At 40.7% G+C, this 20,676-nt stretch overlaps 1 protein-coding gene across 2 annotated transcripts in view; it reads left to right on the top strand.

Moving 5' to 3' along the window:
• Positions 1-20,676, top strand: part of BTBD8 (BTB domain containing 8) — an 84,681-nt gene that overhangs the window by 11,793 nt on the left and 52,212 nt on the right. For both annotated transcript variants that reach the window (XM_084873371.1, XM_084873370.1), the window contains exons 3-4: positions 8,349-8,581; positions 14,933-15,050. In XM_084873371.1, the coding sequence (XP_084729497.1) occupies positions 8,349-8,581; positions 14,933-15,050 (351 nt within the window). The remainder of the gene's footprint in view (positions 1-8,348; positions 8,582-14,932; positions 15,051-20,676) is intronic.

Raw genomic sequence — 20,676 nt, 5'->3', positions numbered from 1 at the left:
GGACTCTGTAGAATATTTTTTATTTCAGACAATGTATTCTTTATTTCTTGTTGTTCCCTTATCATTTCTTGATGGTCTCTTTTCATATCCTCATAGGCCTTATCCATCTTTTCTAGGAAATTCTTGAAAAACCTTATAAGCGTAGATTTGAACTCTATATCCAGACGCTTTTTGTCCTCCATTTCTTTCGTTTGTGATCTATTTTGTTGTCGCATTTCGCAGTTACAGATGGGACGGGATTTCAGGGTGGAGCCTGCAGCTTTGGCTTCCGTCAGCCCCGCCCTATGCGGGTCCTTCAGTGCTCGCTGCCGGCGCCTCTGAGAGAAAGGTGCCCTCGATTTTCGCCTGCTGCCAAACAGTCTATGCTCTCCCACAATGAGCCCGGTATTGGGGTTCAGTTCAGTTGGAAGTGGAGTTGGAGGTGGCGTTCACAGCAGTCTGGAGCCCCAGTCTCCTTCCCGTCAGGGCAATCCCGCGGCACAGCCGACCGTCCCTTCTCTGGGGGTAGTGTGCGCGCCTCCGGGACCTCCTTTCTCCGCTACCCCGGGGTTCCGACTTACAGCCCAGCTCCCTATGGCTGAGCCTGAGTCCCCGGGGTCTGGCCCAGAACGGGGGTTCAGAGCAGTCAGGGGCCCAGCACAGTCGGAGTTTTCTCTCCTTCCCGCTTGGGAACGCCCGCCAGGCACTCGGCCTCCCTCCTCTCCGGCTCCGTCCTCTCCGAGCGCCGCGTCTCCATACCTTGGGCTTTTACAGCTCCTCCGAGCCTCCTTCTGGTTTTCTCCTTGCTTCTTGTTGTAGGATTTCCAGTCAGTCGACTTTCCTGTAGTTCTGGGTAATGTCCATTTTATATTTTAGTTGAATTTTATTAAAATTGTTGTGTGCGGCTGCGGCTAGTTGCCTACCCGAGCAGCCATCTTGGATTCTCTCCTAGAGTTTGTTTTTTATATAAGGAAGAGTCCAACTTCATTCTTTTGTGTGTGATATCTAGTTATTCCAGGACCATTTTTGAAGAGACTTCTTTCTTCATAAGATTGCCTCTACATCCTTGTTGAAAACCCATTGCCCATTGCTATGGACTGAATTGTTTTACCCCAAACTTATATGTTGAAGTCATAACCTCCAGTGTGATGATATTCAGGGACTATATTTGGTGCCTTTGGGTGGTAATTAGATTTAAATGAGGGCATGAGGGTGGGACCCTCATGATGGGAATAGTGTCCTTGTAAGAAGATATACCAGGGAGTCTGCTCTGTCTCTGCCATGTGAGGATACAGCAAGAAGTTGACTAACTACAAGCCATAAAGAGAGTTCTCACCAGAACCTGACAATGGTGGCACCCTGATCTTGGACTTCCAGCTTTCAGAATTGTAAGAAATAAATTTATTTTAGTTAAGCCACTAGTCTATGATGCTTTGTTATGGCAGTCTAAGCAGACACATAAATGTTAGGGTTTATTTCTGGTCTCTCAGTTCTATTTCATTGGTCTGTACGTCTGTCCTTAATGCCAGTTATCAGTTTGACTTTTATGAGAACTCATATTTTTCTGTTTTTATGTTCTGGATCCTGGGTGTTTTTTAGATGCTAGGCTTTTAGCTGTTTGCTGACATACTTCTTGCCTATAATCAAAATCATGTTGACTTTAGTGTAAAAATTACTTTTGAGTAATTAAATTTTAATTATATTTCTGTGATTTGGCTTATTTTTTCTTCGTTTTATGCTCCAGCCATTGCTTCAATGGCTTATTTATTTCAGAGTTTCTTATATGAAGCTCCTACAAGCATAAATGGGAAATTGCCTAATCTTAGCTTCTCCCCAGGTATAAGAACAGTGACATATAATTTAAACAGAGACTGTAAGAGAAATTTAGAAAATCATTATTATCTTCCAGTATAGATCATAGGCTCATCATTGAGTTTCAACTATCCATTTTAAATGTATATATATATTTTCTACTAGGTGTTATAGTGGCATTGCTGTAAGAGCAGGCTTTGTAGTCAAGCCGGATCCACCACTTCTAACTATGAATTTGCACAGTTATCATTAGTTGCCTCACCTGAAAAAAATGGACATCACCACAATACCCACTTCAGAGGTTGTTGTAAGGGTTAAATGAGATGCTCATAAAGCACTTAGCACAGTGACCTGCCATATCGTAAGCACTAAATACATTTTAATAAGTGTAATTCATAGTAGTTGGTCCTATGATATTACACATTTCTTTAGGTATTGAGTGTATGTTTATAAGAAGATGCTTGGTTTAGACCAAATTTTTATTTATTAGAGAAAAGGAGAAATTCCATCAATGTTATTCTTTATTTGTTATTAAAAATGGTAGAATTGAGATTTTTGAGGTCACAATCTGTTTGTGGTTTGGGTTGCTATCTGTCTTTTAAGGCAAAGTAGAGGGCTTGTCATCTGAAAAGACAAAGTCCTCTTCTCCTCTGAAAAAAGCTCCTCCATAGTTGACTTTGGCATCTCACAGGAATGAGAGGGCAGGGATTGAGGCTTCCTGAGTCTGGCTTTTAGTTGAGATAGAAAGTGGTTATAACCAGGAAGTCCAGAGTGAGGTTTAGGTACCTCAAGAAACTCATCAGTTAATCCAACCTGAACTTCGTGTCAGTAATAGAGGTGAATTCCTTAATAATGGAATAATAATACAGTTAAAAAATAAATAAATAAAAACGGATAGAAAAAAGATGGAATGAGAGACAGAATGGTAGAGTGGAAGAAGCATTGATTGAATTTGGCAACAAGACAGAGATTTGCCTTCTGGCTGTGCATTATCTTGTTTTATGATTTCTGTTAGCTTGTGGGGTTTTTTTTTCTTTCATATTTAGAACAGGAGTTTGGAGTAAATGGCTTTGAGCTTCACAGTCCTCTCTTTTAAGCACTTAGTCACATTCTGTTTTGTAGTAGGTTAGCCATGATTGTCTGTTATATAAGCTCCTTGAGATTAAATCATCTCATTGATGTGAACATCCCCAGGGTATCTCATGTATTCTCTTACGTATATAATAGAAAGTGTTTGTTATGTACCCTCTCCCATTTTTTAGCACTTTACATGGAAACTTCTCTACATTAATATAAAGCATAAGTAGAAGGTTATAATGTAAAATATGAGGTTAAATTTTTTGTTTAGTAAAAAATACTGATAAAAAGATTTTTGAGTTTTTACTTTGTGAAATTCACTCCTTATAAGGGTCTTCAATACACATTCTTTCTATTTAAATAACCAATAACATTTTTGAAATATTCTGTTATGTTGCTATTTAATATAGAGTATTTTGGTGTATACTTGAGTTAGATTTAGAAATACAGTTTTTGAAAAGTTGCTTTATATACAGTGACTTCAAATATGGATCAAATGATTATTAGTGGAAAGTAGTGTTTGCTTTATGATCTCATGATTAAAATTTAACTCAGGGTCATAAAAATCTTTAATTTCCCAGCAAGACTTCCCATATTATAGTTGTGAGAGTATATGTATGTTTATATGTGTGCAGGTGTGTGTAAAGGAAAGAAAAGAGGGAAGATCTTTGAATTTTAAGTTTCACATCAATAACTGGGAAATACTAAAATAAAGTGTCAATAAGGTAAACATATAGAACACAAAGCCAAGGATTCCATTTCCCCTGCATCTTTTTTCGGGTGCTGGCTGTTTTCTCTCCTACATTCTTTATACTGACTAGTAGGGCTGGAGGTGGGTGGGGATAGATATACTTTTTAAAAATATATATATATATATATATATTATTGATTTTTTACAGAGAGGAAGGGAGAGGGACAAAGAGCTAGAAACATCAATGAGAGAGAAACATTGACCAGCTGCCTCCTGCACACTCCCTACTGGGGATGTGCCCGCAACCAATGTACATGCCCCTTGACCAGAATCAAACCTGGAACCCCTCAGTCTGCAGACGGATGCTCTATCCACTGAGCCAAACTGGCTTCGGCGGATAGGTATACTCTTCAATTAATTATACTTAACTATATTTTCTGTGTTCTTGATACTTTGGCATTTGGGGCCCTACTGACCCTGATGAAGTAGGGCCCCGCAGTTAGCTAATTCCTGAAAGAATGCCTTTGATAAGCAAACCATCCAGTCCAGAGTTCATTCAGGCACCCATGTCTTTTATCTGGTTCTTACACTCCAGAAAGCAATATGCCTCTGCTCTAATCTTTCCATGGCTAGATACCAGACAACTAAAAATCACCTTTGTAGCCCAGCGTCTCTAACCCTCTGCCACCAGAGCCAGGGATTGAACCTACAACAAAGGTACGTGCCCTTGACCAGGAACCAAACTCGAGACCCTTTGGTCCACGGGCTGATGTTCTAACCACTGAGAAAACTAGCCAGGGCATAGATTGTGTTTTTTTAATACGAGGGCCTCTTAGTTCCTTAATTCCCATTTTTTGGTAATCTTGTTGACCACTCAATACCAAGTCAAATAATGTTATGTCATTATCAATAACTGCAATACTCCACAATCAGATTCCAAGCATCTCACTCTCAACTTCTGCCTCCTATTTTTCTAATTCACTCCTTTAAAACTCGAATTCTAATAATTCATTAACTCCACCAGGACCTGTAGTTAATCTTACAAAATTTTATTGTTTTTTATCTGCTGATGTTTTCATTTCCATTCTTACTCTGCTTACATTCCTTTCTATCACTGTGTCACTTTCTTTACATACAGCCTCTATTCCCCCACCCCTCTGAATTTGTCTTATTTGCATGTCAAAACTCTAAACCTTAAGTGCAACCCTTTACTACTCCATAGCCTGCATCTATATAGTCAAATAAGACAGGAGAAAAACACATATTAGTCAGTGTCACACACTAGAAGCCTGGTGCACGAAATTTCATGCACTGGGGGAGGGGGTCCCTCAGCCCAGCCTGTGCCCTCTCGCAGTCCAGGACCTCCCGCCGCTGCCACTGCACTTGCCAAGTGTGAGCCTGGCTCCTGTTGGAGCACACTGACTACCAGGAAGCAGCTCTTGTGTTGAGCATCTGCCCCTGGTGGTCAGTGTGCATCATAGTGATTGGTCATTCCACTGTTCAGTTGATTTGCATATTAGGGTTTATTATAGGATGTATATCTATAATAATAAAAGTGTGATATGCTAATTAGACCGATGTCCTGGATGACCTTTCAGACGAAGCTGGGGCTGCTGGGGCTGCGAGGGAAGCCTGGGTTCCAGGTGCTGGAGGGAGACCAGTGCTAGCAGCTGGGGGAAGGAAACCCTACTCTTGCACAAATTTTGTGCATTGGGCCTCTAATTCTATATAATAAAAGGCTAATATGCAAATTGTCCTCTCAGGAGTTCAACCAATCGGGAGTCCAACCGCTTGCTATGTTGTGCGCTGACCACCAGGGGGATGGCACAGAATGAAGGAAGGCCCCAGCCAGCAGCCACCAGCTGGGGGAAGGAAGGCTCCCATTGGCCCTGATTGCCGGCCAGGCCTAGGGACCTTACTTATGCATGAATTTCATGCACTGGGCCTCTAGAATTATATACATGCAAATTGACCATCACTTCAAGACACAAGATGGCTGCCCCCTTATAGACACAAGATAGCCTGCAGGGGAGGGGAGTTGTGAGGAGTTAGGGGTGACCAGGCCAGCAGAGGAGGGCAGTTGGGGGTGACCAGGTCATCAGAGGAGGGCAGTTGGGGTAGACCAGGCTAGAAAGGGAGGGCAGTTGGGGGCGATCAAGCCTGCAGGGGAGAGCAGTTGGGAGAGACCAGGCCTGCAGGGGAGAGCAATTAGGGGTGATCAGGCTGCAGGGGAGGTCATTTAGGGGCAATCAGGCTGGCAGGAGAATGGTTAGGGAGTGATCAGGCTGGCTGCAGAACTGGTTAGTGGCAATCAGAAAGGCAGGCAGGCAAGCAGTTGGGAGCCAGCAGTCCTGGATTGTGAGAGGGATCCCAGATTGGAGAGGGTGCAGGCTGTGCTGAGGGATGCCCCCTTCCCCGTGCACGAATTACGTGCACTGGGCCTCTGGTTTTATTATAAAGGATCTTACTCAGGAATAGTCAGATGGAAGAGACGAATAGAGCCAGGTATGTGAAAAGGGCACAGAGCTTCCATGCCCTCTCTGGGCAAACCACTCTCCTAATATCTTTACGTGTTCACCAACCTGAACCTCTTCGAACCCCACCCTTTAGGGTTTTTATGGAGGCATCATTACATAGGCACAAATGATTAAATCATTGAACATTACTCATTAATTCAGCCTCTGTGTATGGGTTTGTCATCTGTAAATAGAGATAGCTTTGTGTATTCTTTAAAAAAATATATATATATATTTTGATATAAAAAATACCAATGATATAAAAATATATATATATATATATTTATTTATTTATTTTATTATTTTTTTTTAAAGAGGTACAGAGAGAGAGAAACATCAGTGATGAGAGAGAATCATGATTGGCTGTCTCCTGCACACCCCCTACTGGGAATTGAACCCACAACCCAGACATGTTCCCTGACTGGGAATCAAGCCATGAGCTTCTGGTTCATGGGTCAAGGCTTAACCACTGAGCCACACCAGCTAAGCTTTGTATTATTTTTCCAATCCAGACACCTTTTATTTATTTTTCTTGCCTAATTGCCTCAACTAGAACCTCCACTTAAATATTGAATAGAAGTGGTGAGAGCTGATATCTTTGCTGACCTTAGAAGGAAAGCTTTCAGTCTTTCACTGATAAGTATGATGTTAGCTATGGGTGTTCTTTTTTTTTTTTTTTAAATCAGGCTGAGCATGTTCTCTTCTATTCCTAGTTTGTTTAGTGTTCTGTCATGACTAGGTTTTGGATTTTGTTAAATGCATTTTCTGGTGTTTATTAAGATGATCATGTAGGTTTTGTCCTGTTGATATGCTGTCTCAGTCCATTCAGGCTGGATTCAGGCTGCTATATGAATATACCACAGACTAGGTGGCCTATCAGCAACAGAGATTTCTCTTTCACAGTTCTGGAGACTGGAAGTCTGAGATCAGAGTGCCAGGATGGTAGGGTTCTGGTGAAGGCCCTATTCTGGGTTGCAGACTGCTGACTTCTCACTGTGCCCTCACATAGTAGAAAGAGACAAGGGAGAGCCTTGGAGTTTCTTTTATAAGGGTAATAATTCCACTCAGGAGGGCTCTGTCCTAATGACCTAATCACTTAGCAGAGATCCCACCTCTTAATACCATCACACTGACCAGTAAGTTTTAACATTTGAATTTTGATGGGTTGCAGGGGGTGGGGCACAGACATTCAGGCCATAGAATATGGCGTATAACATTGATTTCATATATTTAACTACCCTTGATTTCCTAAGTTAAATCCCAATTAGTCGTGATGTATAATTCTTTTTATATGTGCTGGATTCCATTCGCTATTATTTTGTTGAGGATGTTTTCATTTTTATTACTAAAGATACCAGTCTATGGTGGTTGTTTTTCTTATGACGTCTGTGTGTGCTTTTGTATCAGGATAATACTGACCTCACAGAATAAGTTGGGAACTACTTCTCTTTGAAAAAATTTGTAAAGTTGTTAATTCTTCTGTGAACATTTGGTAGCATTCACCACTGAAGGCAACTTGTTCTGGGTTTTACTTTCGATTACTAATTCGATCTCTTTACCTATTTTAGGTCTACTCAGATAGTCTGTTTCTTCTTCTTTTCTTACTGATTTCAGAGGAAGGGAGAGGGAGAAAGAGGAAGAAATACCAATGATGAGAACCATCGATGGGCTGCCTTCTGCACACCCCACACTGGGATAGAGCCCACAAACCGTGCCCAGACTGGGAATCAGACCAGGACCTGATTTGTGGGTCAACCACTGAGCAACACTGGCCTGGCTATTCCGTTTCTTAAGTCAGATTTGGTAGGGTGTGTCTTCCTGGGAATTGTCCACTTCTAGTTTATCTAATTTGTTGGCATTATATATTCCTCTTTAACATAAAAAAATTTATAGACTACTTTTCAAACTTTCTGCTATTTTAGATAGACTTTTCTACAGTTAGTTCAGATTTTAAATTTTTAAAAATATATTTTTATTGATTTCAGAGAGGAAGTGAGAGGGAGAGAGAGAAACATCAATGATGAGAGAGAATCATTGATCTACAGCCTCCTGCACACCCCCTACTGGGGATCGAGCCTGCAACTCAGCATGTGCCTTGGATCAAACCTGGTACCCTTCAGTCTGCAGTCTGACACTCTATCCACTGAGCCAAACTGGCTAGGGCTTAAATGTTTTTAAATTATGTAGTTGTTGTATATGAAAGCTGCACAGTAGGAAACTAGTTTTTAAGAATCATCATTCTTTCTATTAATATTTTACATTTTGTATTTTAGGATTGTATACTCATCAAACAGAAACTTAAAAAACTATGAAAAGGAAATTCTTAGGAAAAAGATAGGAGAGAGTGTGTTACCACAAACTAAACATGACTTCAGTTTTGGAAAGTATACTGACAATGATGGAAGACCATCTTTAGAGCTCTTAGATAAAACATCACCTGATTATTCTCTTCTGAAGCATGAAATTCCAGATATCAACAATGAAGAGGACAGTTTTATTTCCAGTGGTAAGGCATTTTATTTGTTAATTTTTATAAAATTTTGTGGACATGAAAGTAATTATATTTTGATATAATTAGATAAAAGCATACTTCAAATATAAGCTCTAGTGCTCTTTTTATAAATTAAACAAAAGTAAATTTTATGGGTAAATGAAAATAATAATATGGTCAACTCTCATATTCCCAAGTAATTGGAGATGGAATTATTATAAATAAATACACATATAATTTACATTTATCCTTTTAAGCCTCCACATGTTGTTATCCTTATTCTAATCATAGTCAGTTCTTTTATTATACAATGTAATGCATTTCTTAAGAAACACCATGCAACACAAAAATAACTGTTACTTTTTGTCATGACACAAAAAATTACTGGAAATTTTGCCATGACACATTTTTAAAAGATAGGAACATAATAAAAAATGATAGCTTAGTTTTAAACATGTTAAAAGGTGAAGAAATATATAAATACTTCAATAAATAGGGCATTTGACTTGAAAAAAAAACCTTTACTTGTTTGTGAGAGTGCATGTCAGAGGAATTGCAGCTTGTGAACTGTGGAATGGTGGGGAAGGAGGATGTTAAGGATATAGCTATAGACATACGGATATGTAGAAATAATAAATGTTCTAACAGGAAACTTGAGATCTCTGAGTCAGAGAACAAGCTGCTTATGACGCACAGAGCATTTTAGTGCTAGTTCCAACCCCCAGTTCCCATAAGGCTATGTGGTGAGGCCGGGATGTTCTCCTTCACATGCAGTGGGATTGCACCACGGAGAGGAACATGAAAATTCAGTGACTTTTATAGTGTTCCGGCAGATCTGCCCATCCTCCAAACCAGAGAAAGACAGAGAGACAGATAGAACTTTATTTTGGAAGGTAAATACATCTCTGGTGAGGGGAGAGGAAAGTAGTGTAAGGAAATAAATGGTTTGGGGGTGAGGAGCATCTCAAAATCTTTTGGGGTATCACATTATCTCTGGCTTCCAAGGCATATTGACTGTTAATCTTTTATCCAAATTTGCCAGCACTCTATTCTGAAAGACCAGACCATGTAGAAATGTAAATATATTAATAGAAAGTAGTTTCCCAAATATTGGTTGAACTCCCCCTAAAATAAGATGGGAATTTGTAACACCAGATATGGATGGGTGTGGCTCATAACATGCGGTGAACTGGTATCTAGTGGATGTTTTAGGTGTTTATGTGTGCTTTGTGTATTTTTCCATGGCTCAGTTCAGTTGGTACAGTTTTCTGCATTGACCTAGTGTTTCTCGTGGATGAACTTGTACCTAATCAAATGAAAGTTTTCTGTTATGCTAAGATTGTTCCCTAATATATCAATTTTGTTGGGTCAAACTTACGTTTTCAAAACAAGTGTTACAGCAGAATTGAATGTATATGGAATGATCAGTAAGTAAAGGATTTTGTTACTGATTAGTTCAATAATAATAACAAAGTGATTTTAGCTCAGTTATATTACTCTGATTATTCACCATACTTTATTATCTATACTAATAAAAGGATAATATGCTAATTAGACCCAGTGGACCAGACATCTTCCAGTCGTCTGGTCCTCCAGGACCAAGCCACAGTGGCGGGGGCCAAGGCAGAGGCGGTTAGGGATGATGAGGCTGGCAGGTGAGGGTAGTTAGGGACCATCAGGCTGGCAGGGGAAGGTAGTTAGGGACTATCAGACCAGCAGGGGAGAGTGGTTAGGGGAGATCAGGCTAGCAGGCAGAGGTGATTAGGGGTGATCAGGCAGGGAAGCAGAGGTGGTTAGGGGAAATCAGGCAGGCAGGCAGATGAGTAGTAAGGAGCCAGCGGTCCCAGATTGTGAGAGGGATGTCTGATGGCCGGTTTATGGATTTTCCTGTGGGGGCCTGGATTGGAGAGGGGGCAAGCTTGTCTGAGGGACATCCCCATCCCACCCCACCCCCCGTGCACAAATTTCATGCACTGGGCCTCTAGTGGTGAATAAATAAGAATGAACGAATGAATGTCTATTCTAGGTTTGAGATATATCCATCCATATCTTTTATCTCCTTTGGTCTCAGATAAACTAAGATGGAAGTGGTTACAGACTGCTTTTATAGGCAGGATTCCAAGGCTCAGGATTAAAGGACATTCCCAAAGCCATACGTATAGACTTGGGCAGAGCTGGTATTTGATACCCATTTTTCCTGCCTGTAGTTTAGAGCTCTGCAGTGGCCCCACCACAACCAAGGAAAGCAGCCAAACAAGTTAGTATAAGTGAAAAGAGTTCTTTTACTCCTCACCCCCCTGCCTTCTAACCACTTCCTCCATCACTCCTTAGAAAATGCCCATGTTTACCAGTTTCACAGACACTTGTCCATATTTTATTAACTTCTTTGCAGTCTTTCATACTGCCAATACCACCCTCCTCGATTCTTCCTCTGTGTTCTATGACATTGTGCTCTCTTGATTTTCTTTGTTTTTCCTCATTCTCTTTTAACTAGCACATCATCTTTCTGCCCTTTAGATAATTGCTGTTCTTATTTTTTTTGAACTTCATATATCTAAATACAGGGTGAAGCAAAAGTAGGTTTACAGGTGTTTGTATGAAAAATAATACAACAGTTAATAATCATACAAGAATAAACTCACAACTGTAAATCTACTTTTCTTCCACCCTGTGTACCTTAAATATCTCAAAATTTAACCTGTCCCAAACTGACCTTATCATCCACCTCTCCCAACCTGCTCTTTATTTGAATACCCCATCAGTGTGAATTATCTACATATATAAAGTAGAGAACCATGCTAATTAACTGGGACACCGGAACGGGTCAACCGGACAGGAGGAGGTTGTGTGCACAGCGTCGAGGGCGTGCCTGTGCTAGGGGAGGGCCTGATCAGCAGGCCGCAGCTGCTTCAAGGGCTGGAGGGGGAGGCAGGGCCCAGAGAACAAGGCAGGGCTGGCCCGCAGCGGCTGCTGCAGGATCTGGGGAGCGACTCGATGGTGGGCGGTGTCACATCGTACGCTGGGCTCCTAGTATTATACTGTGTTTCTATTCGTTTACTCTCCTTGTACCCTTCTGTTGATTTATTAACCTGTCTATTGATTTACCTCCGAAGTAAAAACTTCTCTTATATATCATGTTGCCAATTCTCTATTTTAGGACTTCGCTATTTTCCTTGAGAATTTGCATCCCAGCTGCTTGCCAGGCCTCTCATTGTGCCATCCATTTATATCATATAGAACAATGTCTGTTGATTGCAAATCTGCTGGTGGCACTCCTCTTACTAAAAATTCTCCAGTGGTGTCACTCAGCATTAATATAAATCTCAAATTCTTTCCTGCAGTGTAAAGGGATTTTGTGAACTGGCTCCTGTCTAGAACTTTACACCATCCTGTTTTCAAAACCCCCATGTATCCCATTAGCTCTTGTCTTACTGAATTACTTGGTATTTCCCTCCCAAAAACTATATTTAGTCACTTTGCTTTTGCACTTGCTATTTGTTCCTGGAAGGTCATTTGAATTATTCATCACAGTATTCAATTGAGTATCAACTTTGTGCTAGGAGTTGAAGATTTACAAGTGAACAAAACAGGTAGTGTTCCTGTCCTACAATGTAGTAGTGTTATCTGTGGGGTGCTGTTGCTGATGGAAGTGAACTTCTTGGTGTGCCGTAGGAACAAGAACTCCCTGAGGCCCCCGTGGGAGGATGAGATATCATGGAAAGCTTTATTTCTGTGGAGTTAAACCCCTGCATTTCCAAGGTTCAGTCTCCCTCCGTCCCACCATAGAAAAAGTTCCATTTTTGTCTTCTGCAGAGCTAAGATCAAGGCATTGCCCAGTTTCTGCTCCACATTTGCACAGTCCATTCCAGCATCAGGCTAGTTATGTTGTGTTCACAGCTGCAATCCATTGCATGTAGGGTCCGCAGGGCCTGGGCCATGTGGTTTCTAGGCCACATGGCTGTGGAGGGAGCATGGGTGAGTGCAAGAAGCAGGAGCAAGGCAAGAGGAGCGAGGCAGCCAAGAAAATTCCTTTGTCTGGGGAGTATGTGTATCCAGATTATTGTGGGCTTGCAGTGGCTCCACCCCCTAGCCAGTTATCTTTGTTTCAGGTTAGACTGAGAGGTAAGCACCTTTCCTGTGTCACCCCAACTTCATTGTGCACGTACCCATCTTCCCCTCTGTTGGACCTCTTCCCCTAGTGATCGTAGGGAATGGGCCCGTGGTTCCCTGGAGAATATGAAGTTGAGTCTCCTTGTGAAGCTGACCAGGTGACCATGCTTATAATGTCTGGCCTCCACATCGCTCCTTTCCTATTATTAATATTAATAACAGGTACAACAGTAACAGTAGGAGATAGGTGGATTATGTACAAAGTGTGATAAAGACACGAATAGGGCATATGTTACCTGGATTTAAGCTTCTAAAGAAAACTATCTGGAGAAAGTGACGTCTGAATTAAGTCCTAAAAGGAAGAATAGTTGAGGGGAATATTCTAGGCAAAGGAAACAACATGTCTGGAGGCACAGAGCCAGGTAGATAGCATGTTTGGAAAATTGGAAGTGGTTTGTTGTGAGGGTGGAGGTAAGTAGAGGATAGAAATGGTTACAATAAGAAACGAGCCTGGAGATATAAGCAGAAGCCAGATTACGAAGAGCCTTATATAAAGGATGATCTTCTATTTTATTGGCTAGTGTGGGACCCTCATGAGAGAGTGAAAGGTGAAAATTTATTACTGCTGTTGTTAATTATTCTGGGGCAGCAACAGGCATTAACTGGGACTGTCCCAGGCTAACCAGGTATGTGGTCACTTACTCATAAGCCATCTTAAGGAGTTTGGGGGTGCCACTTTGCAGTGGTCAGATTCTGGATCTCTTTGATAAGTAGAGCCAATATTGGCATTCTGGTTATAAACACTTAATTTGTAATTTTGGTTAGTAGGAATCTGTCTCCTGTGACTGATCCTCACCAGATGTACTGATGAAAGTTTCTGGCTGAAACCGGTTTGGCTCAGCAGTAGAGCGTTGGTCTGCGAACTGAAAGGTCCCAGGTTCGATTCCGGTCAAGGGCATATACATTGGTTGCGGGCATATCCCCGGTAGGGGGTGTGCAGGAGGCAGCTGGTTGATGTTTCTCTCTCATCGACATTTCTAGCTCTCTATCTCTCTCCCTTCCTCTCTGTAAGAAAAATCAATAAAATATTTAAAAAAAGAAAAAAAGAATTTAGAAAAAAAAAAAAAAGAAGAAGAAAGTTTCTGGACTGACAAAGCTATGACATACAGAGTAGTGTTTTTCTTTTTTCTTTTTTGTATACATGTTTTATATTTTACTTCCCACTACCTAAATTGTGAACTTTTTGAAGTAGAGCTAATTTATAAAATATTGATGTTCTATACCTCTCCATACTGTGTTTAGTACTAAACTCCTAGTAAGTGTTCTATAAATCCCATTTATTTCAGTTGAATTTTAATTAAAATCACTGATAATTCTAGCCATAAATCCAGTAATAGGAAGGAAAAATACCAAAATTGGAAAATTTTCTTATTTTCTATGTCAGATGTTCATGCAGTGGTTTCTATTTTGGTTTATAAGTTTATGATACTATTACCTATATTTAAATGTGTATCTACATTTAAAGGTATATCTATATTTAAATATAAGTGGAAATACTTATTTCAAAGCAGAAAGTATACATGATTTAAAATGTTTTTTGTTTTTGTTTTTTTTTTAATATATTTTATTGATTTTTTACAGAGAGGAAGAGAGAGGGATAGAAAGTTAGATACATCGATGAGAGAGAATCATCGATCAGCTGCCTCCTGCACATCCCCCACTGGGGATGTGCCCCGCAACCAAGATACATGCCTTTGACCGGAATCGAACCCGGGACCTTTCACTCCGCAGGCTGACGCTCTATCCACTGAGCCAAACCAGTTTCGGCTAAAATGTTGTTTTATTTTTAACTTTCCACTTAAATATTCCAGTTATTGTTGCTCTATTTCAATAGCTAATCAAGATAACTATGTGGCCGAACCGGTTTGGCTCAATGGATAGAGCATCAGCTTGGGGACTGCAAGGTTCCGGGTTCAATTCCAATCAAGGGCATGTACCTTGGTTGCGGGCATATCCCCAGTAGGGGGTGTGCAAGAGGCAGCTGCTGGATGACTCTCTCTCATCGATGTTTCCAACTCTCTATCTCTCTCCCTTCCTCTCTGTACAAAATCAATAAAATATTTTTTTTAAAAAAAGAAGAAAATAATTTAAAAAAAGATAACTGTGGAAAAAACTTTTGTTAATGTTAAAATATAATTTTTTAAATATTTATATTATTAAATAAACTAATTTTTAGTTTTGTTTTCTCTTTTAAAGATATTCATGACTTGGAACCTGCATCTGAATTGGGAAAAGACTTATTGAATCTTTACATGAATCATTGTTGCCCAGATATTGATATTTACGTGGATGGAAAAAGTTTTAAAGCTCACAGGTAACTAGGCATGTGATTGGTTTGGTGTCTTGGTTGTGGCAGTATTAAGTGTAAACGGGTGACTGTTTTTCTAGCATAGTAGCTTTCCGGCTCCGATTACACAGGGGTTCCATGCTGATCCTTCAGGGGTCTCTGACACGGGAGGGGTTGGCCATCAGGTTTTTTGCCTGTGGGTGCACACAAGCCTCAATCCCAGCATGTGCACACGCTTCAGACAGAGCAGATCTGTGTTTTGCATTGGGCATGAACCTAAGCTTTCATTAGAAGAAAATATTCTCCTGCCTAAAATAGATTTGAAAGCCACTGTCACAGAAAATGTAATTAAATGCAGTTTTTCATTTCATAGGCATTATAGTATTAAGAATGATTATTTCTACATGAATGACATGTATTTTCTCTGAATGCATTTCAATTCAGTCTTTCATTCAAAATGGATTCTAGTGAATAGCATTGATTAGGAGGTTTAATATTTCAATGTACTTACAAAAAAAAGTCTGCTTTACTATTAGGTTGCTTAGACGTTCAAATTAAATTCTGCTGCCTGTGTTGGTCCAGTTCTTTTTTTGCAAGTAATTAAAATCTGCTTAAAAGAAGAAAAAATTCTAATAAGAAATACAGATTTTCTGTTGGAACCCAAGGGACAGAAGTACAGCTGGTCCTCACAGTGGACTAGAATCAGAACCAGAAAACTGAGGAACCCAGACAGTTCTTCTCTTTGCCCCTCTGTGTTTCAGAGAGAATGTTGGTAAGTTACTCTGGTGCTCCTGAAGAGGAAGAACCAGATTATTTTCAGTGGCAAGAAGCAGTCCTCGAGGTGCAAGGGTGCACAGCCTTAATAATATTAGCATTGGGTTTAGATTTCAGGCATTCATCAAGCCAAACAGTAGTAATGTGTGTGCTTTCAAAAATCATACTGGTGCGCTGGCAGGTGTGGCTCAATTGGTTGGAGCATTATCCTACGCACTGAAGGGTTCAATTCCCAGTCAGGGCACATATGGGGGGCAACAATCAATGTTTCTCTTTCATGTTGATGTTTATTTATCTCTCTTTTTCTCCCTCTTCCTTCTGCTCTCTCTGAAATCAATGGGATCATGTCCTCAGGTGAGGATTTAAAAAAATTATACTGGTTTTGCCCACTAATTGACAGCATTACATTGCTAAACTCTAGGATTGCCAGTTTCAGTCAGGCTATTTATCATTCAGAATTTGAACTTTTCTCTCTGGGAACATATATTTTTAATACACATTTTCCTAATATTTATAAAATCTTCATTATATATAATAAAACCCTATCTAATAAAGAGGGAATATGCTAACTGACCATCACACCCTCACAAAGATGGTGGCACCTATAGCCAATAAGGAGGGAATATGCTAATTGATTGTCACGCCCTCAAAGATGGCAACACCCACAGCCACAAGATGGCGGTGCCCTGTCCCCTCAGCCCCACCTGGGTGGCAGGCACATGGAACAGTTGGACCCACTACCAGGCAGGTCTGGCCACTCCATGTGCCTGCCTCCAGAGTTCCCCTGTACTTTCAGCTCCCCAGCCGCCCAGGGCCAGCCTGAAGTGCATGCAAGCCTCGATTGGCGGCTGCCCAGCCACCCACAGATGGTCTGAGGTGCAGGCAAGCCTCAGATGTCAGCTGTCCAACCGCCTAGGGCCACCTGAGGTTCAAGTAACCAGGGCTGGCCGAGACTTGCCCTACCAGCAGTGGCAACAGCAGAGGTGTTTATTATTATGTCACCTTCCCCTGATTGCCGGTTGCCTAGTATACAATCACACACATGTGTTTCGATCTGTCATTGTCAATTGTAAATTTGGTTGACACTTCTGTTATAGAGAAAGGACAAATAGCATTATTAAAATATTCTCTTTTAATTAATTTCCTTTCAATGTGCACAGACTCATGCACCAGGCCACTACTAATTATAATAAAACTCCAAATTACCATGCAATAAAGTGAGTTACTAAAGTCTTGATACTAGTTATTAGTGATAAATGGTCTACTTGAGTGGCTTAAAACAGAGATAAATTATGTGCGGGAACCATAGAAGAAAGAGGGGCAAAATTCTTTGCTACTATAGGTCTTTGTGGGCAGTAGCGATGGGGAACAAAGTAAAAGCCACTGGAAGCCTATAAGGAAACAAACTACTTATAGAAGCCTCTTAACTAAATTTTACTAGACCTGCTCTTTATTTTTTAAAATATATTTTTTATTGATTTCAGAGAGGAAGGGAGAGAGAGAAAGAGAGAGAGAGACAGAGAGAGAGAGAGAGAGAGAAAGAGAGAGAGAGAGAGAGAGAGAGAAAGAGATCAAAGATGAGAAAATCATTGGTTTATTGCCTCTTGCATGCCCCCTATTGGTGATGGAACTCACAACCTGGGCATGTGCCCTGACTGGGAATGAATTTCTTATAAGAAATATGAAGCTCCAAACAATAAATCCACATTTAAAAAAAGATTGGCCTTATGTTAAAAGATTTGTGAATGAATGCATATTTATATTTTGAATGAGAATAAAATGATTATGATATATACAAATCATTTTTAAAACTCTCCCCTGATTTATTTTTTTATTAAATAAGCAACAATCAGTTCTAATTGTGTTGGATAATAGGGCACTTGCTACACTTTACAAATAATTATTTAACTTAGGAAAGGCAAAACCTTTGAAAGCTATAGTCATTGGATATTAAAGTGGATGTTTTAAAAGAAAGCTAACTTTCCTTTTTTTAAATTTTATGTTCTCTAAAATATTTGCCAAGAAGTGGTGTGTGTAATAGTGACAGCTCCAAAAAGTTTGGATCTACTACTCTGGATTTAATCCTTATGACGTTATGTGGAAATAAAAAGGAAAAAAAATATTGGAAGCAAGAGTATTTTAGAAAACAGTTCTTTTTAAAAAAAATCATTTTTAGAGCTTCTCTGAGTAATCCAGGCCATTATTCTGCCTGGAGTAGTGAATCTAGTTCAGCTAACATCAGGAAGAATTGAATAGCAATGTACTAAAGCAAGAGCGAGGGGGAAATTAGGGCATCTCAACAGAGCCAGAAGCAGCCTTGTCATTTGAAATTAAATGTAATCAAAAAGAGAAAATCGTTTTGGCATATTGGAAAATGAAAAATCTGACAAAGATTTTAAAAATAATCTACAGCATTATTTTTTAAACTGAGGCTTGTTCCCTGCTTAAATGGGAATGTTTTCTAATTTTCTGTCTTCAGGTGAGGGTAATTGTTTAAACCCCAGATGCTTTTATTCATACTTAGATGGAAAAGCTAGCTGCTGTGTTAGTTCAAGTCTTCTGAGAAGCAGACATAAAGATGGAATTCGACTTGCAAGAAATTTATTAGTGTAAATGCATGTGAGAGAACCTGGGAAAGAATCTAGAGGTGACTAGGAGAGCTGTTAAACTTAAATGTTATTCAGACCCTGAGTAAGGGAGACAGGAGAGAGAAGGAAGCTTGGTAGAAGCATCTTAGACTGCAGTGCAGTTTTGAGGAAAGTTTGACAGGTTGGTAGAAAGTTCCTAAGCCAAAGTCACCTGTCAGAAAAGACCCTGTCTCCCAGGAATAGGCTTATTTTATTATCCCTGATATGCCGAGTGACTGGCAGGGAACAGCCAGTGAGAGGTGGTCTTGGAACCAAGGTGGTATGTATTTCAGAGTACTGTAGCATCCCATCAATTATTCTCGTCATTGATGTTTCTATCGCTCTCTCCCTCCTACTACCTCCTACCATACCCCCCATCTGCCATCTGTCAGGCCTGCAGCCCGAGCCCCAGAGGGAGACCCAGTGCGGCTGCTTCTCAGGGGCAGAGGTCATGTAGAGGTGGTGGAGGAGCTGGAGCTCGAGCAGGCTGCAGCGCTGCAGAGAAAGGAGGGGATAGAGAAGGAGGAGGCAGAGAAGGATGGGTGATGGGGGTAGAGAAAGAGGGGGGAGGCAGGTCTGAGCCATCCTTTTACTTTTTTTTCTTTGTTAATCCTCACTGGAGGATATTTTTTTAAATTTATCTTTTTAGAGAGAATAAAAGAGAAAAATGTTGATTGGTTGCCTCCTGCATGTGCCCTGACCAGGGGCAGGGAGAATCCTGAAACCAAGGTATATGCCCTTGACAAGAATCAAACCTGGGACTGGCCTACAGGCCATGCTCTATCCATTGAGCCAAACTGGCTAGGGCATCCATATATATTTTTAAATTAGGTAATCAGAGAGAAACCAAGATGGCGGCATAGGTAAACACCTAACTGCAGCCTCACACAACAATTTTAATAAAATACAACTAAAATACAAAATGGACATTACCAAGAACTATAGGAAAGTCGACTGACTGGAAATTCTACAACGAGAAGGAAAGAGAAAACCAGAAGGAAAATCAGAGGAGCTGTAAAAGCCTAAGGTACGAGACACGTTGTGAGTAGAGAGAACTAAGCCAGAGAGGAGGGGGAGGCTGAGTGCCTGGCTGGTGTTCCCTAGCGGGAAGGAGATAAAAGCTCCGGACTGTGCTGAACACCAGATCCGACAGTACTGAACCCCAGTTCTAGGCCAGATCCTGGGGACCCAGATATATAAGGAGGGAGTCTGGGCTGTAAAGTGGAACCCCAGGGGAGCGGTGAAAGGCAGTCCCAGAGGACGGACTGTTGACTCTGCTGCTAGATTGCCCTAGCGGGAAGGAGACAAAAGCTCCAGACTGTGCAGAGCCCCAGTTCCAACTGCACTGAACCCCAGTTCTAGGCCAGACCCTCTGGCTCAGACAAAAGCTCCAGACTGCTCTGAACCCCACTTCCAACCCCACTTTCAACTGAATTGAACCCCAGTTCTGGGCTCATTGGGGGAGAGCCTAGACTGTTTGGTAGCAGGTGAAACTTGAGGGCACCTTTCTCATAGAGGTGCCTCCATCCTGAAACTCCGCCCCATCAAAGCTGAACACAGAGACTTTTAAGGCTACCAACTCAGGGAAGCTGCGAACATGCCGAGACAAGGAAACAGATCACAAACGAAAGAAATGGACAAAAAGCGTCTGGATATAGAGTTCAAAACCATGCTTATAAGGTTTTTCAAGAATTTCTTAGAAAAGGCCAATAAAATAAACGAGACCTATGAGGATATGAAAAGGGATCAACTAGAAATAATAAGGGATCAACTAGAAATAAAGAATACATTGTCTGAAATAAAAAATATTATACAGAGTCCTAAAAACAGAATGGAAGATAACAAGAATCAAGTCAAAGATTTGGAGCATAAAGAGCCAGAAGACACTCCTCCGCAGAAGCAAGAAGACAAGAGAATCCAGAAAGTTGAAGATAGTGTAAGAAACCTCTGGCACAGCTTCAAGCGAACCAACATCAGAATTATGGGGGTCCCAGAAGATGACAGAGAGCAAGATACCGAAAACATACTGAAAGAAATAATGACCCCACCTGGTGAAAGAATTAGACTTACAAGTCCAGGAAGTGCACAGAACCCCAAACAAAAGGAATCCAAAGAAGACCACACCAAGACACATCATAATTAAAATTCCAAGAGCAAAAGACAAAGAGAGAATATTAAAAGCAGCAAGAGAAAAGCAGGTAGTTATCTATAAAGGAACACCTATACGATTGTCAGCTGATTTCTCAACAGAA

Source organism: Pipistrellus hanaki (assembly GCF_964339955.1).
Source record: "Pipistrellus hanaki genome assembly, chromosome: 2".
Taxonomy (NCBI): Eukaryota; Metazoa; Chordata; class Mammalia; order Chiroptera; family Vespertilionidae; genus Pipistrellus; species Pipistrellus hanaki.
Note: the sequence above shows the minus strand (reverse complement) of the source record. Positions and strands in the feature narration are given on the sequence as shown.